General features: G+C 39.3%; 1 protein-coding gene across 5 annotated transcripts in view; it reads left to right on the forward strand.

Annotated features, from left to right (window-relative positions):
* Positions 1-26,836, forward strand: part of HTR4 (5-hydroxytryptamine receptor 4) — a 128,932-nt gene that overhangs the window by 63,879 nt on the left and 38,217 nt on the right. For all 5 annotated transcript variants that reach the window (XM_045552711.1, XM_045552713.1, XM_045552712.1 and 2 more), the window contains 2 exons: positions 15,195-15,348; positions 22,698-23,266. In XM_045552711.1, the coding sequence (XP_045408667.1) occupies positions 15,195-15,348; positions 22,698-23,266 (723 nt within the window). The remainder of the gene's footprint in view (positions 1-15,194; positions 15,349-22,697; positions 23,267-26,836) is intronic.

The raw sequence follows: 26,836 nt of genomic DNA on the forward strand, positions 1-26,836 counted from the left end.
TCTGCCTGGAAAGTTCCTCTGCCCTCTCCTCTCCTGTGTGTCCTTCAGATTTTAGCTCAATCGTTTCTTCCTTGCAGAAGTCTTCTCTGACCCTATCAAACCCATTTTTTTCCTTTGTGGAACTCATTGCAACAGTGATTGAAATCAACTCTGTGATTTCTTCTTAAGTGTCTCTTCCCCAGTGGGAGAAAGCTCAAGGCTCTGCACAAGGACAAGGTCCCTGCCCTCATGGAACTTGCATTTTAATGGGGAGATTGACAATCAACCAGTAATTGCATAAATGCTTATTTAGGTATTTGGTAAACATTATGGAACAAATGGAGTTATCAGCATATTCTCTTTGTGAACATTGCTGCCAATAATTCCATTTCTTTCTCTAGTAATGGATGTCAAAAACTCCACTACCATAAGTAAGATATCAGACGGTTTTGTCTGGTTCTGTTTACCTCCAGAAGCATGGGTGACTTGCCTCCAGCTTTCCTGTCCCCCTCCAATCTATTGGAGTGATATTCTTATTGGGCTGGAGGATCCATCCTGAATACTGCAGAGCAACACCTTAGCCTGGAAATGTATGGTTTTATTTATCATCTAGCTTCTATTTTTGCTGTGTCCTTCCCAGCCTGACAGTTGAGCTCAGCCAGGATGGGCCAAAGCACAGAGTGAGTATCTCAGCGAGGTGTGATGTTATCGCTAGCCATTCCTGGCAAGATGCCTGTCCTCCCTAGAGCTGCCGTGTGAGTCTTCTGGGATGACTGATACATGAGAGAACCTTTTGAGTAAGAATGCTCACTTCGATTCCCAATTCCCCCCCAGATGGCAGGCTCCCGGATCAAACTAAAATGCAGAACTTTGATATTACAAATTGCATTTTCCCAACTGCCATTCTCAACTCACTGTGCTTCCTGGTGCCTTGGGAATTGAATTCCGTTAATGAAAGTTTAATGCCTCCTTAAAAATAATTTCCAAAGCACAATGAAAATATAAATGCATTACATAGTATGGCTCATGGGAGATCCAAGCTGCATTAAAAACTTTATAGTACAGTTGATTTTAAAAAAAATAAAGTTCTATGGTGAATGAAAACCAACCAAGTAACCATAACAGAGTACTGGTTTTTAAAGTGGAATAAAATGCAGCCATTAAAAATTATGAGAAATAGTTATGTGTTTTGTCCTAGAAAATATCACTGGTGTATTAAATGAGGTGGGAAAAAAAGCAAGTTTCAGACTTTGATGTTTAGCATAATTTCACTTTTGTGAAATAAATATTTAGATGTATGTATCTGGGCATACATGAGTGTGTGGGGGAGACAGAGAAAGACTGAGAATAAAAAAGAAAAAACACAAATGAATTTTTACCAAACCATTAACGGTTGGTCATTTAGGGGGGGCCACAGAGTATAATGCAGCCCAGACCTGGTGGTCAGTGGGGTTGATTGAAAGCCTTCGCGTTTACTAATTTCTGAAATACATATTTTGAACTTAAATTTTCCCTTTTGCTGGGAGGTAATTACCTCCAATGCAGGTTCATTCACAAGAGCCTTTTAGCAGAAAGTGTTCCTGGGATGGCACATTCCTCAACTTGCCAGAAACATTCTGCTTCAGTGCCGGGAGTTCCCTGTGAGGCTGGAGCAAGGTGGGGAGCGTGGAAATCTTTCTGACCAGTGTGTTCTCTCCATTTTTTCACAAAATACCTCCAATTCTCCTTCTAAAGGAGCCCGCACCGTCTCTGTCGGTGGATCGCTTCTCACATTGATCTTGGTTGACCTCATCCCAGTTCGTGGCCTTGTGATTGATCTAGTTCAACAGTTTATTTTCTAATCATCACAGATTTTTTAAATCATAACAATAATACCTCAGCATTTAAAAAAATGCCGTCGGTTCACAAGTAAAACATAAAAACGTCCCGAATTCTCCCTTTCCGCCTCCACAGCTGTGTGCCCTTAGGTAACCACTGTAGATAATAAGCCCTATAAATTCCAGTCACGTCATGTGTAATAAGCACACTTATGTAAATATACTTTGAATTTATGTTTTAAATAAGCCTTTGAAGATGGTATTTACCATATATATGCTGATGAATTGCCTGAATGTGATGTTCTTACCAACTTGTGTATTGAACGAAGCATTAGTCAGGTCTCTTTCAACAGCGTGTGACAGCAAATAAATTGATTAGTTCAATTACCTGAAAAGGCTGGCTTCAGACATGGCCTCTCTCAAGGAATTGAACAGTGTCCTCTAATCCACCTCTGTTTCTCTCTAACTCAGTCTCCCTTTCTTCTTTGTCTAAACTTGACATCTCTTTCTCCCTGTCTCCCCTCTGTTTCTCCGTGTCTGTCCTTCTCTTTGAGTCTGTCACTCTTTGGTCCCATTGCAGTCCCTCAGCTCTGATTTCTTGTGGGATTCATTGTCAGGCTGGGTTCTTCCACCAGGGAAGAAAAGTAGCTACAAGCAACATGAGCCTTAAACCATCCGTAAAACATGAGTCCACAGGAAGAGAAACCTGAGTGCTATTTCTCATGGGAGAACTTTGGTTGGCTTTGCCTGACTCAGACGCTCTTTCCTTGACCGGTTACCGTGGTGTGGGGATGACACAGGCTGGCCACTGGGCAGAGGTCAGGCACCATAACTGCCAGCTTTATCAGAGGTATATGGTGTAAAAGACTGGCAGCTCCCACTGGAAAGAAGGGTGTTGGGCAGACAGGAAGAGCAGATATCAACTTCTCTTAGGTGGCCAATGGGACTAGAGGTTATCTTTATGGATCCTCCACAACAAAACAGAGTTATGTCGTCCCCAAATCTTCCCAATATTAGGCCAAATATCCCTCGATCCTTCCATCAACCTTGTAAGCCACACTTTTCAGACCTTTAACCATTCTGATCCCCTTTTTCTGAACATGGTGTACTTTGCCCTATATTTGGCAACAAATGTAATTTAAATTTAAAAATATATTTCACTTCATTGAGGCTACCATTCTCTATAGGGTTGCAAGATTTTATGTTTGATATGTCCAACTGAATTGTCAACCTTTCCCTGCATAGCGAAAAAACATGATGTGTTTTATCTGCAAAGTCTGTTAATAGTTTCTCAGTCACAGATCCTCTTTTAAACATGTTTACTTGTAAAACATACAATTCTGACTCCAAGGTTGCATATTTAATCCTGTGCTGGAGATAAGTGTTTCTGCATTTCTTAATGATCTTCCTGGAGCATAACTCAGTTTCGTAATGTGTAAATGAAAAACGTCTGTCATTGTGAACTTGTGTCACACCATTACATTGGTTTTCCCAACAAGGTTGAAATGCATTTTGCAAGGAAAGTGTATTAAAAGTTTCCCCCCTCTCACATACACTTTGAGGGCAGGTTCATGCTTTATCCATAATTATAATACTTGTTGAGTTGAATGTCATGCCAAAGGATCTGAATTGTTATTTTTATGTTCACCTCATCAAATATTTATGGAGTGCTTACTAATTGCTAGGAGATGTTCTGGACAGTGGAAATATAGTGGTGAACAGTCAGAAAAAGCTCTGAATCACAGAGCTTTTTTAGTCTAGTGGAGAATACAGGTAATAAATAGGTAATTAGAGCAGAATTGGTGACCTTCGAAATAGAATAGGGAGAAGTCACAAAAGGGAGCATGCCAAGATGCCATCTCCAAGGCAGGGATGGCTCCTGAGAGGTGGTGCTGAAGCTGGGACCTGCAGATGATGTGGCTGTCACAAAAGGAAGGGGGTGAGGCATGGGGCATGACAATTCTGGAAAACCCACGTGAAAAGCTGCAGAAAAAGCCCTTGTTAACTAACAGCTAAATTCTTAGCTTGGGTTTCAGTGCTTTTCCCAACGTGTGTCCTCCCCCTGGTTTTCCTACCTCAACTCCCATCCGTGAGTGATGGTATCATTCCCTGAGTGTGGTGTGTCTCTTCATGACTCCATGTTGCTACCTGTACCTCGAATTTCTTTTCTTTTCCTGGTGAATGCTGACCCTTATTCAATGACTGGCTGGCCTTCATTCCCCAAAATTTGTTGTTTCTTCCACTGAGCTCCCATGGTCCATTGAATATAAGCACTGCACTTATCACTCGTCTTATTGGTTTATTTGTCTGTCTCACTCTAGAATATAACCTCTTTGAGAGCAAAGCTATGTCACGTCCATTCTTGTTTTTTTTTTCTTTTTTCTTTTTGTTTGTTTGTTTTTTTGAGACAGAGTCCTGCTCCATCACCCCAGGTAGAGTGCAGTGGCATCATCGTAGCTCACTGCAACCTCCAAGTCCTGGGCTCAGGGGAGCCTCCTTCCTCAGCCTCCCAAGTAGCTGAACTATAGGCACGCGCCACAATGCCCAGCTAATTTTTTTCTATTTTTAGTAGAGTCAGGGTCTTGCTGTTGCTCAGGCTGGTCTCAAACTCCTGAGCTCAAGCAATCCTTCCGCTTCAACCTCTCAGGGTGCTAAGATTACAGGTGTGAGCCACTGCACCCAGCCCATTCTTGTGTTTTTATTACAGGCTGCTCCACACACTTTTGGCTGAACATAGAATGCTGAGATATGACTTGTGGTTGTTTGCTATGACTTCAGTGTTAGTTTCTCTATTTCCTTAGAACTCTCAGTATAGAAAGTGGTTAAGAATGAGGCGTGGGGCGCTACACTGCCTGGATTCAATCCCAGCTTGAACAGTTATCAATTGTGTGATATTGGGGAAGTTACCTAAATTTTCTGGGTTTCTTCTTATCTGTAAAACTGTGTTAATAATAGTACCTTCCCTTTGGGATTCGTGAGGAATAAGTGGGTGTTTATTATTCAGTTAATAAACTGAATACTACAATAGACCAGTGCATGGCACCTAGTAAGGATTCAATTAATGTCAGCCAAAAGTATTATTCTATTATTGTTTTCCTCTCCAAAGGCAAACTCCTCGTGGCTGTTGGGAGTGCCTTCCCAGACACTGATAGTCATCTTTCCCACCCTGCCGCATAGCTGAATGTCCTTGAAGGTTAGATCCTCAGCCGCTCATCCGTGAGTAAGCATCTCCCCTTTCCTTTGGAGACCTCACCTATCCCGTAGCTTCACCAGCCCCCTGCTCTTGTCTCTCCTTCAGTCTTGTTCCACGCTGGGCTCCGGGGTCCTATCTCAACCTGCCTGTTCAACATGTTGCCTTAAGCCTCTTTCTGTTTTCTCAAACCCAGTGTGCTCAAGGTGGAAATTTCCATTGTAAACTAATACTGTACCCTCTTCCGCTTTGCGCATCAAAGGTACAACTATTACTCAACTTTTAGTCATTTAAATGCATTACTTGAGGTTATTTTTTTATTTATCTACCATGATCAGTGGTAGATGCCACATCATTGCTAGATTCTTGTAAATATCTTTCAAATACATCTTCTTCCTCTGTATTCCTTTTTCCCATCCCATTTCTGAGTGACTGCAGTATCTCCTTAGTTATTATTCCTGTATATTATCATATCTACGAGGTTCATCTTTAAATATCTTTTTTTCTGCGTGTCCTCAGCTGGAAAAGCCTCTAGGGCACTGCATATTCTCCTTCTTCTTCCTGGGTAGGGAAGCCTTTGTTTGGCCTTGTTTCACTTACCAATGTTACCAAGGCATGGACTTTGGCAGATGTGGGTTTAAGAACCAGTTCTACCATAACCTAGTTGTATGATCTTGGGCAAGTGGATTCAACTCTCTGAGCCTCAGTTTCCTCATATTTGAAATGAAGAAGATGAGAGCTGCCTTGCAGAGTTGTTACAGGCATCAGATATAATACTGAACATGCTTTCTGCCGCATAGTGTGCCCTCCCTAAATGAGTGGGGTGTGTAGCAGGAATAGTAGTAGTTGTGGCAATAGAGAAGAAAGTGGACAATCACAATAAAATTAGAAAAATGCTGTGCCACAGATCAGATACATACAAGGTGCTCTAAAAAACCAGAGTAGAGATGAGGAACCATTCCCTGTTTTGGGGGGCCAGTGAGGACTTTTCAGAAGATGTGACCGCTGAGCTGAGTCTGCAAGAGTCAGCGGGATAAGCAAGCAGCCAGTGTCTGCTGGCAGGTTGAGCAGTTCATACAGTTGTGTGCCTTGGCAACTCTGTGTATATCCAGTAAGCCCCTGCCAAAATGTTTTCAGAAGACATTTTTGGCAGAGTATCCTATTTCCTTTAGTGTATAATAATTCAGAAAGACACCTTCCTAGACAGCTGAAACTCCCTTTCTTGCAAGTTTTCTTATCTTGAAAGTACAGAAGAATATTTAACAGACAGGAACATAGTAAACATTAAATCTGTAGATTGCACATGGGATTTTGATTCCTGAAAGGCTCGATGTGATGTCTTCCAGATCTCTGACAGAAAGGAGTCTCTCTCTGTTCTCTATCCTGACAGTCTTTCCTTCCTGGAACCCATAGTTCTGTGTCTGCTCTTGACTGCGTTCTCAGCCTCTCTTCCTGTTTCTGGCTCCTGGTTAATATCCCTGCTGGGTCTTCCTTGTTGATCCTCCAGGTGGCTGGCAACTTGCCAAGCCTGGGGACCACAGGGAGGAAGCTTTTATTTCTTTCTTAAATCTACTGCTGCTTTTCTTTCTTTTCCACCTCCTGAAAGAGGAACTACAGAAGTTCAACAGTTTAAGAAAACCAGTTACTGAGAGCAGGGAGACAAATCTCTTTATCCAGAGCTCTGCCATAGAAATTTTGTAGACCACCTCCTGGAGGAAGGACTGCTACCCAGCCCATGAACCCCACAACTATCTCAAGCTCTATATGACTTGTTGGTCCTCATTGTGGTCATCCATTGCCATGTAACACCTACCCCAAACCTTAGTGGTTTAAAAAACAATGTATGATCATTAGTTCTTACATGTGATCAATTCTATTGCACATAGCAACTGTGGTCTCAATGCTTTTATTCACCTTTAGGGACCAACCCATTCACTTTTTTATTTTATATTATTTTTTTTTAATTCCACTTTTATCAACAGAATCAACTGCTGGAGAAAAATGTTGAACCAAGTGACTTTGATATTATTTGTTAGATAATTTAGAGCTCATAGTTCCAAAATATATTTGAATTTGTTTATTATAATATGTATTAAACAGGAACTTCCTATGTTTTAAAGATATTATTTCATCATTTCTTACAACAAAGCAGATAGACATAATTATCCCCATTTTAAAGATAAGGAGACTGGTTCTTGGAGAGGTAACGTGACTGACTCTAAGACCATAGAGCTAGTAAGTGGTTAAGGCAGGGAGAGTCCGTACCCAGTTGTGAAAAAGTAAAGTTGACTGCTAAGATCTTTGCCAATACTGAAAATCTAGGATTCCAAGTTATTCTTTTTGTTTCTTCTGCCTTTCCTGTGGTTGGGAGGGCAGGAAGTGAGGAGGTAGAATTTTCCTTAATTGCAGGAGGAGTGGGGAAGGGATTAGCATGGAGCTTAAAATACACGGCTCTCTTCTAAGAGTTGTCAAAGTAAATTGTGTCCCCAGAGACATTTAAAAGCAATTTGATCACACATTTGCACATGGTTGCAGTTGGAGAAGCTGGTGGTTGGTTTACCAAAAGTGATTTTAATGGAGTTTTGTGAGCAATACTTTTGAACTGTTTTGCATAAGAAATTACTTTGTAAATACCTTTGCTACATTTTAGTTAATCCTGGCCATCTGGAACCTCACTTGTCATTTGAACATTCATTTAATCACTTTGTAAAAGTTTTCTAGTTAAAGAAGAATGGAAAATGTCCAATGGAAGGCTAGAGAACAGAACTTATAGATTCATCTATTCCGGAGATGAGACAGAATTGTTTTACCTACTGAATACTGTCCATCTAACCTGTGAATCAACAACCTCTTTTCTTGAATTTGTTGTAATTCAGCTTTTTTTAGTAGAGCCTCGTTGACTTCTCCTAGCCTAGCATTCAAAACCTCTAAGACAGGGAAACCAATTTTCTGGTGAGTACATGTGATGCTTGTTTATCCATTCTTTGGATACATCACTTAATATAATGGGTTCCAGCTCTCTCCAGGAGAACCAAAGAGATGTCGTATCACCCTTATTTCTTAGAGCTGAGTAATACTCCATGGTATACATATACCACAGTTTACTAATCCGTGGATGGATGGGCATTTGGGTTGTTTCCACATCTTTGCAATTATGAATTGTGCTGCTATAAACATTCGGGTACAGGTGTCTTTGTTGTAGAATGACTTTTGTTCTTCTGGGTAGATGCCCAATAATGGGATTGCTGGATCAAATGGTAGGTCTATCTGAATTTGTTTAAGGTATCTCCATAATGCTTTCCACAGGGGTTGCACTAGTTTGCAGTCCCACCAGCAGTGTATGAGTGTTCCTGTCTCTCCACATCCACGCCACCATGTGTTGTTTTGGGACTTTTTGATAAAGGCCATTCTCACCGGAGTTAAGTGGTATCTCATTGTGGTTTTGATTTGCATTTCCCTGATGATTAGGGACGTTGAGCATTTTTTCATATGTTTGTTGGCCCTTCTTATATCTTCTTTTGAAAAATTTCTATTCATGTCCTTTTCCCATTTTTTGATAGGGTTGTTTGATTTTTTCTTGCTGATTTTCCTGAGTTCTAAATAGATTCTTGTTATCAGACCTTTATCTGATGTGTAGTATGCGAAAATTTTTTCCCATTCTGTAGGCTGTCTGTTTATTTTCGTGACAGTTTCTTTGGCTGTGCAGAAGCTTTTCAATTTAATCAGGTCCCATTTGTTTATTTTTGTTTTTGCTGTGATTGCCTTAGGGGTTTTCTTCATAAATTCTTTGCCTAGACCAAAGACCATCACCTAAATGCACATCGGGGAAGGATACCAATTAGATATCAGACTGAGACAGGGGGTGGGGGGAGGGGATGGGTGTATGCCTACATGATGAGTGCGTTGCGCACCGTCTGGGGAATGGTCATGCTTAAGGGTGCAGACCCGGGGAGGTGGGGGGGGAGGGGATGGAGGTATGACTACATGGTGAGTGCCAGGCGCACTGTCTGGTGAATGGACACGCTTCAGGCTCTGACTCGGGGGGATGGGCAGGACATGGACATTGTATATAACCTGAACTTTTATACCCCCATGATGAGCTGAAATAAAAAAAAAAAAAACAAACCTCTAAGAAAATGGTTCTCAAAATGTAGTCCCCAATCTACTGGCAATGGCATCACCTGGGAACATATCAGAAATTTAAATTCTTGGACCTCACTCCAGACCTACCAGAAATCTGTGTTTCAACAAATAGGTGATTCTGACACTTAATGAGGCTGGAGTGAACCACTGCTCCGAGACCTGCCCCAGCCAGCCTTTCTAGGCTTATTTCCATCTATTTCCCTACAAACACATTATGATCCAGTTAACTTGTATTCTTTTCTGTTTATAGAGCTATGTGGTTATAGGGATATATATTTATGGATATTTATCTCATATATATTATTTCTCTCTCTGAGCCTTTTTCTTTGCTGTCTGTGGCGCCTGAAATATACTTTCTCCTTCACCATCCTTACCCAGTCTCTAAAATCCAACCTAAAAGATACTTACTGAAGAAAGTCTTTCCCCATTCTTCTGCTAAATATGACCTTTCACATCTCCAAAATTGATAACACATTTTAATGGAATTTATTTTGATTGGTAGTGATTGAGAGTTTATTATTTATTTAATAATAAACTCTCTTTTTTCCTTTTTGATAAAATGACTTCTTTTCCTGTAGGTAGATACCCAGTAGTGGGATTGCTGGATCAAATGGTAGGCCTACTTTTAGTTCTCTAAGGTCTCTCCATACTACTGTCTATAGGAGTTGAACTAGTTTGCAGTCCCACCAACAGTGTATAAGTGTTCCTTTCTCTCCATGATCACACCAGCATCTGTTGTTTTGGGACTTTTGGATGAGAGCCATTCTCACTGGAGTTAGGTGATATCTCATTGTGGTTTTGATTTGCATTTCCCTGATGATTAAAGACGTTGAGCATTTTTTTCATAGGTTTATTGGCCATTAGTCCATCTTCTTTTGAAAAGCTTCTGTTCATGTCTTTTCTCTACTTTTTAATGCACACTTTGATGTTTTGTTGCTGGTTTGCTTGAGTTCTTTGTAGATTCTGGTTATTAATCCTTTATCAGCTGTGTAGCATGTGAATATTTTCTCCTATTCTGTAGGTTGTCTATTCACTCTAATGATTGTTTCTTGGCTGTGCAGAAGCCTAAAAATTTAGGCAGGTTCCATTTATTTATTTTTGTTGTTGCTGTGATTGCCTTTGGGGTCTTCTTCATAAGTTCTTTGCCTAGGCTGATATCTATAAGAGTTTTTCAAACCTCTTCTGGAAGTCTTATAGTTTCATGCCTTAGGTTTAAGTCTTTTATCCATTGTGAATTAATTTTTGTGAGCAGTGGGAGGTGTGGATCCTGTTTCAGTCTTCTACATGTGGCTATCCAATTTTCTCAGCACTATTTATTGAATAGGGATTCTTTTCTCCATATAGAAAAAATAATTCTATGCTTCATATGTAACCAGAAAAGACCATGAATAGCAACCTTAAGCAAAAAGAACAAATCGAGAGGTATCACTTTATCAGACTTCAAGCTATACTACAAGGATATAGTAACAAAAACAGCATGGTACTGGCACAAGAATAGAGACATAGACCAATGTATCAGAACAGAGAACCCAGATATAAAACCATCCTTATATGCTATCTGATCTTTGGCAAAGCAGACAAAATAGTAGCCATTATTATTAAATCAGACAGTGCACTTTGCCTGACCTCCAAAGAACTTGCAAATTTAATTAACTACTTCTTTCTAGTGGTGTTGCCTGTGTGTTGTAGGAGTAGTTCATGATAAGCCAATTTTTTTTTGTTATTAACAGAGTCCATATAATCCACATGTAGGAATTAAAAAGCAACACAATAGATTAAAGTTACCAGATTTCTATCTAATCCTTGATCTATAGACAAATATTAGAATTTTAAAGAAGCTCCGTTAGTCAATTAACTATAGAGCTCATTTTCATTAGTTGTTTTATTCAGTAATGTTTATTTTCACCTACTTAATTTAGATTCTTGAGTGCAGCCTTCAGGAGATGTTTACTTTTCTAGATTCTTTGCTTGAAAGCTGAGATTGGAAAGATTTGGAAGGATATGAGGTGACTTATTTATGGCTGCTGCCTCAAGGGTGTCACGGCCTTGGTAAGAATCTTGAGCACATAAAGTTAAGTGGAAGCCGTAATTTTAGCTCTAAATAAGAGCCTTATATTCTCCATGCCACTTAAAAATCAATTATGTTTACGGTAAGACAGAGGATCAGATTGAAGAAGATATAGAAGACAAAATTTAAGTAAAACATATACATGCACACAATTTGGTGTTTTTCTTATACATATCCTTACTTATCACTCACAATTTAGCCAACTTAATTTAAATTTCAATAAAGTAAAATACTTTTCCCCTTTTACTTATTGCTAATTTTTAGAAAAGGAAATAAAGGATTTTCCAAGCCTTACTTAACCACCCCAGATCATGCTAGAGTAACTTCCTACAACTGTCTGTGCAAGGGACCATGTGTGTGTCCCACCTTAATTCCTTACAGAATGAGCACTCATTGTCCAGGAGACTGACTGTATGATTAAACTGTATAAGGGATGGATAAAATATGTATTACATCCACAGTATCCCCCTTGAAGTTGAATTTCAATAGGAAACCCGTTACCACTATCTATTTTTCTGCAGCAGCAGCTCCTAATAATCTAGGGTCATGCAAATTAAAGCATCTGGACAGCAGAATATGGGGAGACCTTATTGTTCATGGGATATTCATCTTGTATGAGAATCTGGCAATACCCTGGCCAGGCTAGACTTAGAAACAAAGGCTTTCATAAAACCGTATGAGCACCAATATAACTATATATTCTAAAGTCCTCTTCTGTGAATTCTGTTATCTTTTCAACATAACCCTCTAAACATCCATATCCACTTATGAAAATCAAAAGAATCTTCTCTGGTAAGACATCCTGCTTCCTGAAACTTACTTTTTGTACTGCAAGATATTTAACTTGGCCTTGCCTTTTTGAACTTTTGGATTTCTGTGACATTGAAGACTCCACCAAAATTCTTGACATCTGGTTCCTGATTCTAAACCTCAGAAATTATATGATTATACAACAAAGATTGAGGAGCATCTATTCTTCATCTAGCCTTTTGTTGCCTTCTTTGGGGTGGTAGATGAAGGGTTGCTATAACTTGAGCTACAATCTGGAAGCCTATTAAATAAAAAAAGATATTCATACTTATAAAAAAAGTGTACCTGTGAAGGGTATATCTGACATTCAAAGCCACTCTTAATGCTCTGTGTAAGGTAGATTGCTTTGGTTGCAAGCAACAGTGACTGCCCTTAGCAAACAGTGTTAGTTTGCTAGAGCTGTCATAACAAGTACGACAAATTAGATGGCGTAGAACAACATACATTTATTGTCTTCCTATTCCAGAGGCTAAAGTCTGAAATTAAGGTACCAGTAGAGCCATGCTCCCTCTGAAACTTGTAGAGGAAGGATTTTTCCTTGTCTCTTTCTGGCTTCTTGTGGTTGCTGGAAATCTTTGGTGTTTCTTGGCTTATAGATGCATCACTCCAATTCTCTACACTCACATGGCCATCTTCCTTCTTTTGATAACAGTTTCTGTGTCCCAAGTTTCCTTTATTGGAGGACATCAGTCATATTAAATTAGGGATCACACTAATGACCTCATTTTTATTTGGTTACCTCTGTAAAAACCCTATTTCTAAATAAGTTTACATTCCAAGGTACTGAGGGTTAGGACTCCAACTCACCTATTTAGGGGAGGGAGGACACAATTCAACCCATAGCAGTGTAAGCAGACAGAAAATTTGTTGAAAAGACATGAGGAGGCTTATTTAATTGAAGGAAGAGCTAAGGAATGAAGGCTTGAGGGGCAAGAGCATGACTGATTGAAGATCCAAGGGGTGGGAACTAAAATCCAGGCCTGCCGGGAGGCTGCTGCTAAAATCAAGGGTCCTCTGCTGACCTTCCCATCTTTGCATCACTCTGCATGTTTAGTCCCAGCAAAAAGTCTGATCAGGTCACTCCTCGTCTAGAAAACTCAGAGCCCCATCATTTGCTTTCCCAACAACACTGCAGCCACAGCAAAGAGATAATTCCCAAAGGATTTGAGATGCTATTACTGAGAGAAAGGAGGATTTCCCTAGCAGGAAATAAGAAAGGGAACAAAATTTGGGAGGAAAAAAGTATACTTTATCCACTCCAAATTTATCATTCACTCTATGTGGATAACAAACCTCTGATCATTATCACCATTCAGAAAAACTTGCCAACTCAGATATAATTTGCCTTTCTTATAAGTCAAGAGTATGGAGGGAATCCAGCTAGTCATGATGGTTTCCGCTACTGAGTTATCTTTAGTCAGTTTGCAGCCATGTCAGTTTTATAGTGAAGACAATGGGTTCCTGAGCAAGCCCCTCTCCCATTCTTTGGTCTTTTGTTCCTTGCACTCTGATCCCGCTCAGGATGCCCCACTAAGCTCGCCAGCCAGAGGGAGCTTCCTGGCACAGTGTGGCCAGCTGCTCCTCAATTCCTTGGAGGAAAGGGGATAATTCTCCCCCCCCAGCTCCTGAGGCACCCGGTTCTCATGCTCCAACACTGGGCTCTCCTTCTCATTCCACCCTCTCTCTCAACCCATCCTACCACCACCTCTTCAAAGAATATAGCCATTGTTATATTAGTTATGCTTTGAATTAAGAAAAGAAAAGAAGAGGTGGGAAAAATTAACAAAGTGAACTGCATAAAATAAAGGGTGTAAGGGGGTGGCTCATCACTAAATGGTACAAAATCTTAAAGAATAGACTTAGCCTCCAGGCTCTTTTTGCACTTTTTTATTTTTTACTTTTTTAGAAAGCAACAGCTGATAGACCTACTGTAATGTTTTGCGTATTGTTAAATTCCATGCCATGCCTGGGCATAGAAGGGATCATCTCCAAGGCATTAGAGGAGCAAAAAGAGCCTGGCTCTGTGGGGCAGATTGCACTCCTATCCAGAGGTAGGAAGAAAGCTAGGACCGTAGGCAAAACATGGACTCAAAAGAGGGTGAGCCGTGTGTCCCATGAGGGAGGTCAGACCCTGATAAATGGCGATGGAGAGTCTGAGACAGTAGATAGGAAGTGATGGAACAGGAAATACTTTAAATTTTACCTTCTTGGCATCAGAGAAACCGTCAAATGGTCTGTCCCAGAAGTGATGTGTATCAATTCTGTTCATGACTTATTGGCCAGGACCAGTTACTTGATCCTGCCCAGCCATAAGGCGGCCAAGAAGTGCACATGCCTGGAACTGGGAAACAAGGCATGCTTAGCAAGCAGCAGCAAGGACTCCCACTTGTCAGAATGCCAGCTCCAGGTTGCTCCCCAATAGGCTCTGATTCAGAAGACCCTTGGGGTCTGCGTTTTCAAAGGGCTTCCTCAGGTGAGTCTGATGCAGGAGGCTGGGGCAGGGGAGATGGAGGGGAACCCCTGGACCTCAATTTAAAAAACACGGACCTAGAGCCCCACCTCAGCATAGGCAGGTGATCAAGGGGAAGGGAACGTATCTGAGATACAGTGATTAGAGCCCAGATGTAGGGCCATGCCTGCCTCACCTTAGGTTGTAATCAGGCTACACGCATCTGTACACTGAGGCCCGGAGGGCTGGACAGGAGCTCCCGAACGCCCAGGCAGCAGGGAAGTGTTGGAACTGTGCCTGGGACAGGAAGACCGTCCGGAGTGTGTGGAGCTTCTGCAGACACGGGGAGATGGAGAGGGCTGTGGGACCGACTCTAGGCAATGATTTTCAGATGTGATCTAAAGTGCATATTTATATTATCAAAATCTTATAGGGCAATATAACATATTTTATTGCATAATCGCTTTTTTCTTTCCTCTCTTCTTTCCTCCCTGCTCTCTTCCTTCTCTTTCCCTTCTACTGCCTGCTCTGCCTTTTTTCCTCTTCATTCTTTCTTTTCTTCTTCACTTTTCTTCCCCTTTGCTACCCCGCTCCAATTCTTCTCCTCTCCTCACTATTTCCTCTTCTCTGTCCCCTGTTCCATTCTGTCTTTCCTCTTCTCCTCTCTCATCTGTTGCTCTCCTCGCCCTCCCTCCCCTTCCCCCTTGCCCTGGCCCATGCCCTCTACTCTCTTTCCAGGTATTACGCCATCTGCTGCCAGCCTTTGGTCTATAGGAACAAGATGACCCCTCTGCGCATCGCATTAATGCTGGGAGGCTGCTGGGTCATCCCCACATTTATTTCTTTCCTCCCTATAATGCAAGGCTGGAATAACATTGGCATAATTGATCTGGTGAGTATCTACACAGACCCCACTGGCTTACTCTCTGGGCAACTTGGCTTGGGATTCTAAAGAAACAGATAGTATTAGATGGGGTGGATATTCTAAGAAAGATTCTGGTAGTGTTCTGAGTGACCATTTTTTCAAAAGGTAACATCTTTGATGATTTCCTCTTGGACGAAGTTGCAGTCAGGTTCCTCTCAATCCTCTTCCCAACTAGGCCTTGACATTTGGAATTTAGTGTATGTCTTTGCATCCTCCAGTTTTAGCAAGAATCTTGCTAAGTTGGATTAGCCAAAATCCCTACCCTCGATATCTGATCAGGTTCCACATCTGCCGCCATCCCCCAGGTGATATCTGATCACCCAGGCCAGTCTTCAGCAAGAATCATGCTAGGTTTTTTTAGCCAGAATCCCTCTTACCCCTGATGTTTCCTTAGTAATTTTCCATCCACTGAGCCCCACCCACCATGCTGTTTGGCTATAAATTCCCACTTTTCCCTGTCGTATTCAGAGTTGAGCCCAGTCTCTCTCCCTTTCTGCAAAACTCCATTGCAGTAGTCCCTGTAACCTATCACCATAGTCCTGAATAAAATCTGCCTTATGCTTTAACAAGTGCCATAAATAATTTTTTCTCCAATGTAATTGTATGCCAGGCAGTATGCTAAATACTTTACATATAATTCTGACAACATCCTTTTTAGGAGAAGTATAGTTATTTCCCTATTTCTCACATGAGAAAATTCAGGCTCACAAGGTTAAATAACATGCCCCCTAATCTCCAAAGCACTATTCATTCATTTAGTCATTAAAAAAATTTAATTGAATGCCCCCCTTCTTCTATAGGTATCCAAGAAATTAATGGTGAAAAAAATTCCAGCTCTTGTGACGTTTAAAATTTAGTGAAGAGAAACTAAAATATATTTTGTGTTAAATTTTATTTAAAGAAAACAAAACAACAACAAAAAAACCCAAAAGTAAAAACGTAGCAACTGATGGGAAGATGTTATTATTTTACATGTGAAATTCACCTTTTGATAATGTATTGCTGAAACAGAGTACTGCAGGAAGGGAAAGAGTAAGCCAGCAAATATTTAGAGAAAAAAATATTCTAGGCTAAAATTACAATAAAATCAAAGGCCCTGGAGGCAGCAACCTGCTTGGTTAGTTCCAGGAATGGCCTAGAAACTCATTGAGGACAGTGAGCGTGGAGGAAGATGATAAGAGGAGTAGAGGTCAGAGAGGTAGGCTAGGGCCAGATTATGGCTTTTATGCTGAGTGATAGAAGAAGCTTTGGAGGGTTTGGGGAAGAGAAGTGACATTATCTGCCCTATGTTTTGAAAGAATCATTCTGGATGCTCTCTAGAGAATGATTGTGGAATGGCAGGAAATGATGACAACATTTAATGAAGGAATTGCAATAGTCCTGGAGGCTGAGGCAGGAGGATCGCTTGAGCCCAGGAGTTGGAGGCTGCAGTGAACTATGATGATGCCACTGCACTCTAGCCCAGGCAACAGAACAAGACCTTGTCTCAAAAAAAAAAAAAAGAGAGAGAGAGAAGTGGTCTATGGAATAAAGAGCTCATAAAGGAGGTTGGAAAGGAACAGCCAGGGAAGAAGAAAACAAAGAGAAAAAAAATTTTCTTGAAAGCCAAGTTAAGAACATATTATATGAAAGGAAGAAGAATTATGTTTCTAGATATAATGGGAGCTATAATACCCATGACTATCAAAGCTAAATAAAAAACACTGAATTAAATATAAAATATGAAAATAAAATAAAATACTGTATGAAGGCATTGGAAAGTAACCAAGGCAAGAATTGAGTAGCTATGATCTGAAAGAGTAAAAGAAGACCTCTACTGTTTTTATGGGGGCCCTTTACTGACTCATGGATAGAGAGAGGCTGAATGGAAAGCAAGAGTCTTGGACTTGAGGCTGCCCCACTGAACTGGGGGAACAGAGTTTGAAATTTGAGGATGCTGAGGTGCCTGAAACTTGAGCAACTAAAATCCCAGAGAGGTGTAAACTTTAGAGACATATGAACCTAAAATTTATCACATAATTTTTTTGGAGCATTTGCTTACTCCTAAACTGAGGATGCATGGGGTTAGATAAAAAAAAAAAAATTAACCTAGAAGCAACTACTGGGAAACAAACAAAAAAAGTAGAGATTTTAGCAGTCTTACAATGCTGAGGAGACATAGATTAATTGAATCTGCGCGCTTAGTAAGTCAGAGGGCCCTGGTAAACACCGTTGGTGCTCTAATTCAAACACCTGAGAATCTATCCCATAGAAAAAGGGGAACACTGGAAAAATACTAGCTCTCGGAAGGCGTTAAACACAATCTAAACATGATAGAGGTTTTCTTTCTAGATTACATTTGCCTGGAAGAAGAAAATTAAATTTTCTCTAGAGAATACCCTAGAATTTAGGTGTGTAGAAATATCCAGATTGAGATAAATAAGTAAAAATTATGGATAATTGTGATATATATATGTCATACACAAAAATTATAACATTTATATAATTGGTATTCTAGAAGGAGAAGAGAGAGAGAATGGGGGTGGAAGTAATATTTGAAGAAATACTGCCTAAGAATTTTTCAAAACTGATGAAAGCCCTCAGTCACTGATTCAAAAATTTTATAAAATCCCACAGGTTAAATAAAAAAGGAAACCAAATCTAGAAAATTCATTTCTAAAAACTGCTAAAAATCAAAGACAAAGAGATAAATCTCAAAAGTAATTAGAGAAAAAAGATAAATTAAATTTAGAGGGGAAAATATGACACTTGATCATTCAATGAAATTATGGAAGCAAGAAGACAATGGAATGACATCTTTAAAATGATAGAAAAAATGACAACTTAGAATTCTATACTCAATGAAAATATTCTTTAAAAATTAAGATGAACTAAGGACACTTTCAGGAAAACAAAAACTGAGGGAGTTTTACAGCAGCAAAGTTTGTACCAAATGTTACTTTAACAAATTTTTCTGTCAAAAAGAAGATGACAGATGGAAGCACACACAACAGGAAAAAATGCAGAGCACTAGAAATGGTAAATGTGTGGGTAATACAAAAGGACATCAACTACTTAAATGACAATAATATTAATGCCTTGTAAGTTTAATAAAAGAACATATAACCCATAAGCTAATAGATGGAAAACTAATGTGATAATGTAAAAAATAGATTATTTAAAAAATAATAAGGAAGGAAAAAGGAGAGCAGAAAAAAGCAATAAATAGAAAACAGTGAGATAGTAGACTTAAATCTAAATCAATCTGTGATGATAGTAAATACTAAATGATTAATTCTTCAAAGAAAATTGTGAGAAGACAAAGATTGTCAGACTGAACCAAAACAAGATACAAATATATGCTGATTAGAGAGGACAGTTAAATATAAAGTGACAAAAACATTGAAAATATTAATAAAATAATGGAAAAAGATACACTGTGCAAGTACTACTCCAAAGGAAGCTGGTGTAGCTCTACTATTGTGGTGATAAAATAAAATTTAAGGCAAGTACTATTACTAGAGGTAGAGGTATTTCATAGTGATCAAAACATCAATACAAGAGGAAGACATATTAATACTATAACCTTATAATATATTATAAAACAAGATACTAAATGTGTACACAACTAATAAAGTAGCATATCTGTGTGCATATATGTATATTTTTCATTTGTCTATTCATGTGTATATTCACAATGGATGCAGGCTGACCGCAAGAAGGGGAAGTGACATTGGTTAAGCAGCTCTCTTCAGTTAAGGGCTATTCCTGGAGAAGGGTGATGACTAAGAGTTGTCAGCAGGCAGTGTTTAGAGTTGGTGGAAAATTCTTTCAATCCTTAAAAAAGAATTTAGTGTTTCATAGTATCCAGTAAAAGTGAAGTTTATTCTGGGAATGTAATGCAATCAGTGTAATTCACTGCATTAATAAAAGAAAGGGGAGAAAACCCACGTGATCATCTCATTATTGCCAAACGGCATTGACAACATTCAGTATCCATTTATGATTTTTAAAAACTCTCATCATACTAAGAATAGAAGGGAATTTCCTGAATCAAGTAGAGGGCATTAACATAAAACTTATAGCAAGTATCATACTTAATAGTAAAATATTTAGGGCTCTCACCCTAAAATAGGAAATGAAATGGTTTGTCAACTATTATGATTTTTATTCAGAATTAGACTGGAGGTTTTATCAAGTTCATTACAGCAAGAAAAAATGGTATTAAAATTGGAAAGAAAAATATGTAACTGTTATTATTTGGAGATCACATAATATTCATAGAGAAAATTCAAAATAATCTAGAGCTGAAGTGTTAGTTAATAACTGACTTAGCAAAGTTACTGGATGTATAGCCAATATACAAAAAAATCCTCACTGAGTTCTACATATCAGCAACAAACAATTAGGAATAAGAATTTTAGCATGGTACCATTTAAAATAGAATAAAAACATAAAATAGTAATACATCTAACAAAAGATGGGCAGGACATTTACACAGAAAATTACAAAATATTACTGAAATAAATTTAAAAAAAATAAAGGGACAGAATCTCCATGTTCATGAATTGGAAGACTTAACTTTATAAAGATGTCAGTTTTCCTCAATTATTCTATTCTAATTCCAGTCAAATTTCTAGAAGATTTTTATGGAAATTGATAAACTAATTTAAATTTTATTTGGAAATAATGAGATATAAGAATATTCAAGATGGTGTTCAAGAAGCTGAACCACAGTTCAAAGACTTTACTACCAGATATCCAAGATTAATAAAGTCACAGAAGTTAAAACAGTGTGATGCATAGACAGATAACTCAAAGGAACAAAATAGAAAATCCAAACAGAGAGCCATGGATATACAGTCCCTGACTTATGACCAAGGTTATACTGCAGTGTACCTGGGAAAGGGTGATCTTTTCAATAAATGCTGTATGGTCAATTGGATATCCATAAGGCAAAAGTTTAATCTTGTCTTCTACATCACACCTTACAGAAAAACTAATTCCAGATAGGTAGAAAAATTAAATGTAAAAATTAACAGAATAAAGATTCACTAAGAGACAACACAGAAGAATGTCTTTAAAAGATTAGATACGATAATATCTTTGTATAAAGATATTATATCTTTATATTTCTACAATAAGGGCAAATGAAAATTTCCTAAACAAGACACAAAAAGTATTAGCCAAAAGTATGGGTTCTTAAAACTAAGACCTTCTGTTACAAGATGCTGGTATGAAAGTGAAAAGCCATGTCACAAAGTGATAGGAGATATTTGCAATACGTAAGTCTGACAAAAGACATAGCCAGAATATAAAAGAACTTTTAAAAATCAATAAGAGAGGCACAACCCAATTTTTTAAATGGCTAAATACCTGAAAGTGAGGACATCCAAATGGCAAAACAGTGATTAACATCATTAGTTAACAGGAAATGTACAGTCAAACCACAATACAAATCTGAAGGGTCATGATGGACTTAGATTTGATTCAAGTTTATTTGATTTGCTTCAAAATTCCAATCAGATAGGTAGGTCCTGGTAAACATGGAACAGAGATGCAGAGAGCAGGGCGCACTGAGAGTTCGAGGCGACTTACCTGGATTGAAACTGAGGATGTAGTTGCAAGAAGAATTGCAACTGACAAGAACTAGGCAATATTTCACCACTCTGAAGCAAATCATTTGGCTATATCTACAAAAGCTGAGTTTAACCTATGACACAGCAATTTCATCTTAGGTTTATACCTGAGAGAAATGAAAATATATGTACACATGCATACACACACACAAACTTGTACAAGAATATTCATAACAGTTTTATTCAAAATATCCAAAACCTAGAAGTGACTCAAGTGTCTGTCAATAGTGGAATGAATAATAATTGTGGTTTATTCCTACAATGTAATGTTATACTACAATGAAAAAAAATGAATTACTAGTACATGCAATAATAAGAATGATCTAATATTAAATCAAAGAGGATATATATAGTACATGTTTTATTATTGGTTTGATACTGAATTGGAAAACAAATAAAATTAATCTATGGTGATAAAGATTAGTGGCTACCCTTGGGCATAGTAATGACTGGCAGAAGGCCTTTAAGAGGTTGCTGGGTTGCTGGAAATATTCTATAGTTTGATTTGAATAATGATTACACAGGTATATTTACTTTATAATAAGTTGTCCATCTGAATAGTCATTTAATATTTATGAACTTTATATGTATTTAAGTTCAATAAAATATTCAAAAAAGGAGATGGAGGGAGAGTTCAGGTGTGTGGAAGGTGTAGATGGCTCATTTTAAATGAGTACTGGACATGGCAACATGGAGGTCATTGGCAACCTTGACCAGAGTGGTTTCAGTGGAATTATTAAGAGGAACACCTGATGGAGTGGGTTCAGGAGAGAGTGGGAGTGAGTGTTCCCTAGGTTCTGAGTCTGGTTGGGTTCCAAGGTCCCTCATGATCTTGCCCTACACAATCTACATAGCCTTTTCTCCCATGATTCTAAAATATCTACCCTTTCTCTCTCCAAGCCCTAAGGCCCCTCTTGGCTGTTACTCTATATCAACACTTTGAATACTATATTATCTAAATGAGAAAAACCTCCATCAAGGCACTCAGTAAGCAGAGAAATGAGTTTAGTAAAGTGCTCCATGGCATCCCTCAAAGAGCTAGGTTTAGAACGGTGCAAAACAATGGTTCTCAAATATTAATGAGTTTTAGAATTATTCATAAATAGTACACTAAAAATGCAGGCATCTGGGCATCACTGCCCAGAGATTCAGATTCATTAGCTCAGGGCGGTGGGGGTGAGGGGGAAGACAGAAATCTTCACTTACAGTATGCACCACAGGTGAGTCTGACGTTACTGTTCTGCAGATACCTTATTCTGAGACACTGGTATGTTATGTACAAGCAGACAGGAAAGGGAGAATAGAGGCAGGACTCCACTATTGGTTGGGTAGATGAAATGAAAAATGATTCTATTCCCATTTTATTTCTTTCCTTTCCTGGGGCCTTCAGCCTCTCTTGTGTAGACAAGCTCTCTGAGCCCTGGGATGTGATCATGTTCCTTCTCTGCCATCAAGGTTCTGTGTGCTGTAGGCTCATAAGAAAACCAAAGCTTTGCTGATAAACCTTCTTTCTTTCCTTTCCCCTTACTCTTTTCTTTTATCCTTCCTTTCCTATCTTTCCCTGTTCCCCTCCCCTTCCTTCTATTGTCCAACCTCCCCTTTTCTCTTCTTCCTTTCTTTTTTGTTTTTCTCCCACTTCTTTGTTTCACTTTTGTCTTCCCTTTCTCCCTCTTTTTCCTTCCTCCCGCCAACTCTCAGATAGAAAAAAGGAAGTTCAACCACAACTCTAATTCTACGTATTGTATCTTCATGGTCAACAAGCCCTACGCCATCACTTGCTCTGTGGTGGCCTTCTACATCCCGTTCCTCCTCATGGTGCTGGCCTATTATCGCATCTATGTCACAGCTAAGGAACACGCCCGTCAGATCCAGATGTTACAACGGGCAGGAGCCCCCTCCGAGGGCAGGCTGCAGCCGGCAGACCAGCACAGCACTCATCGCATGAGGACAGAGACCAAAGCGGCCAAGACCCTGTGCATCATCATGGGTTGCTTCTGCCTCTGCTGGGCTCCATTCTTTGTCACCAATATTGTGGATCCTTTCATAGACTACACTGTCCCTGGGCAGGTGTGGACCGCTTTCCTCTGGCTTGGCTATATCAATTCTGGGTTGAACCCCTTTCTCTACGCCTTCTTGAATAAGTCTTTTAGACGTGCCTTCCTCATCATCCTCTGCTGTGATGATGAGCGCTATCGAAGACCTTCCATTCTGGGCCAGACTGTCCCCTGTTCAACCACAACCATTAACGGATCCACACATGTACTAAGGTGAGTACACTAAGGGAGTTGACCCATTGGTTGATTTGCATTACCCAGAAGGGGTAACACTCCAGTTTTCTATTTCCAGAGGGATTATACCTGAAAACCTGTGTAGAATTTGTGAAGATTATAGAAGATTCTACCATCTGGTCATGGAATAGAGTAGTGGGTAAGGGCTCGGGCTCTGGAGGGAGACTGATCTGCATTCAAATCTAGTCTCCATAGTTTTGTGACCTTGGGAAGGTCATTTAACCATTCTTAACCTTGATTTCATTTTTTAAAAACTGAAGAACGTAATCGCTTAATCTATATCACAGAGATTTTGTGAGGATCAAATTAGCTAATGCATGTAGGGCACATAGTACAAAGCCTGATACCTAGTGAGTATTTAGTAAATGTCATCTATTATTATTTAAAGGTAATATTTTAGAGTAATGGTTACAAGTATGGGCTTTAGAGTAAAGTAGACTTTATCTTGACTCTCGATGTTTCTACTAGCCATCTGTATAATCACTGTTGGTTTTACTTTCCTCAACTTTAAAAAAATGGTAATTCTCATCTCATAGTGTTTTTGTGAAAATTGAGGTAATATATTCATATAGGGCCTAACAAATAGTAGGCACCCATAATAGTACTAATAACTTTATTAATATTAGTAAGACTAGTACTAACAGCATATTGCTTGATAACCTAAAACGGCCATAAATAACATGATAAACTAAAATAAATAGAATAATAATTATGTAGCAGTAATGCCATATAATAAATGCTCTGATGGAGGAATGGGCAGTCTAGAATGGGAGTATGAGCGTGAAGGAAGCTGATTTGGCTTAAGAAACTCAGGGAAGTCTTTTACGTGAATTTGAGACATGAAGGGGCTATTAAGGAAGCCATCTAGGCAAATAGAGCAGTGTGAGGAAAGAACTGGAATATGGAAACTGGAACATGGAAAGCTCTAGTGACTTACCCAAAGTCACATAGGTGGGTGGAGACGAGAGTGACTTTGGAGTTGAACGTTCAGTGTCTAGTCATGATGCTTCTTTCTAAACCTTGAGAATTTTCTGGCCACCCTGGGTTAGGATTGCTCTCAGCTGTGAAAAGCCATGTGTGATAAGTTCATCCTGTAGCAAAGATGAATTGTCAATGACATTTTTTCCCTTTGCTCTGAGATGCACAGGAATTTCTAAAGAGTGGTTTCCCTTTGAGACAAGCATTTAATTTAACTGATGATGACAGTATTCAGCTGTTCTGGCAGGTTGAAATTGGGAAATTTTCATTTGCCTGTGTAAGAAAAGAAAGAATTGCTATAAAATATAAATTCTATGCCTCAAAGTCTGCTCAGAAGCATGAATTAAATTTTCTGCTGCCAGTGTAGGCAAACTTGTAGCTAAAGTCTAGCATAGCGTGGAGGTTCCAGCTGGTGGAAGGGCCCTGAAGGATACTTCTAGAGGTTGACATTCTCTCTTAATTATTATGCCTTAGTGAGTGTCATAGAAAGAAGTCAACCATAAAGTATGTGTACAAGAACTTCAGTGTGGGTGCCAGATAGTTTTTAGCTATTTAAGCTAGCAGTTGCCTAAGTACAGGCTGTCAACAACTTACAAATGGCGTATGCTCCAGCAATACATTTGCTAAGTCAGTTGTTTAGAAGTTGATGTCATTTTCCCATAGAAACTGCCATAGAAAGAGTTTGTGAGTTTCTAGGGCAGCCCAAGAGAGCCTGTTTTACTAATGCTTTACTATTTAATACCTGCTGAATTTGGCAATTTGCAGTATGCTTATACAGCAAAGAGATAGCAATTCAAAGATGGCATATGGGCTGGGCACGGTGGCTCACGACTGTAATGCTAGCATTGGGGGAGGCCAAGGCGGGAGGAGTGCTCGAGATCAAGAGTTTGAGACCAGCCTGAGCAAGTGCAAGATCCCATCTCTACTAAAAAATAGAAAGAAATTATCTGGACAACTAAAAATATATAGAAAAAAATTGGCTGGGCATGGTGGTGCATGCCTGTAGTCCCAGCTACTCGGGTGGCTGAGTCAGGAGGATCGCTTGAGCCCAGGAGTTTGAGGTTGCTGTGAGCTAGGCTGATGACATGGCACTGTAGCCAGAGCAAAAAAGTGAGACTCTGTCTCCAAAAATAAATAAATAAATAAATAAATAAATAAATAAATAAATAAATAAATTTCCTTTAAAAATGTAAGAGAAAGTGTAAGAACTTCATGGAAGGAAACTTTAAAACTTTACTGAAGAATAAGAGCAGAGGTAATCGCTACGGGTTCACTGTGCATAGCAGAAGAGATTGCTGTAAACCCGAATTTGCTTTTGAGGTTGTAGGAAACTTGTCAGAATTCCAGGTTTGCATATTCTAGAACTTGGTTTATTAGGCTCTACAGTTTGATTCACAGTAACCATGTACTGAGCACGTAATGCATCAGGCACCACGTGGCGGATATAAAAATGAATGAGACTTGGGGTTTCATTGAGCTCACAGCCTAACTGAATAAAGAAATGCTAAAACAACTAGCCACAGTACAGTGGATACCACTGCAGGCATGCACAAGGTTTATCAGGAGCTGACGGGACTGCTACCTAACCAGCAATTTCATCGTCACTGGGGATGGTCATCCCCCTGCGGAGCCTGTCCCAGGTTGGGCAGCTCTGAAGTTTAAAAGGTCTTCCTCCTATTGAGTCAAAGTTTCTCCATCCTTATGACTTCTACCCACTGGCCCTAGTTCTGCCTTGACCGAGAGAAAACCAGGTTGTATCTTTTACCTTGGGACAGCCCTTTATGTATATTTTAGTCATAGATCCTTTCTGGGGATTTTCTTTTACAGACTAAATACCCCAATTTCATTCTTTATTCTCCATGCGTTATTGTTGGAAATTTGCAGAATATAATTATATTCCCTTATTTGCAGGCTTTATTTTTATTTTTCTTGATACTTTTTACTTGAAAGTATGATCAACAGACCACTTGCATTCGAATCACCTGGTAGCTTAGTGAAAACACAGATTCCTGGGCCCCAGTCACTGAGTCAGAGAAGGGCTAGTGAAGTGACTTTTCTACCAAGATGAATCTTATGCATGTTGAACTTTTCGAGCCATAGTTCTAGACTTTTGTGGATCACAGTGGTTCAGTGTGTGCTGGCATTGATTGTGCTTCGTGGCTTCACTTATGACACATATTATGATTCTTAAGATAATTATTTTATCTGAGGTTAACTAGTAAAACATAGTACAAAATTCCTTTTGGAAGCTTGCCTAAGTTCAGTTATGCTTTAAGCTGTTCTCACACCAGGCTTAAGTCTCTTCCTTGGTTCCCCAAGTTCAGACCCAGGCATTCACCCCATGCCCAAGAAGGCTACGAACTTCTGCAAGCACTTTCCAAAGAACTTATTGTGTATCTAACTTGGCTCTTGGCTATCATCCTCCATTATCAGCTTTGCCATTGACTTGGAGATCTCTAGAACTGTCTCGTCCAACCGAGTGACCACTAGTCACATGTGACTATTTAAATTTTATTTTTTAACTAAAACGAAATAAAATAAAAAATTCAGTTCCTTGGTCACACTAGCCAC

Source organism: Lemur catta, chromosome 5 (genome assembly GCF_020740605.2).
Source record: "Lemur catta isolate mLemCat1 chromosome 5, mLemCat1.pri, whole genome shotgun sequence".
NCBI classification, from domain to species: domain Eukaryota; kingdom Metazoa; phylum Chordata; class Mammalia; order Primates; family Lemuridae; genus Lemur; species Lemur catta.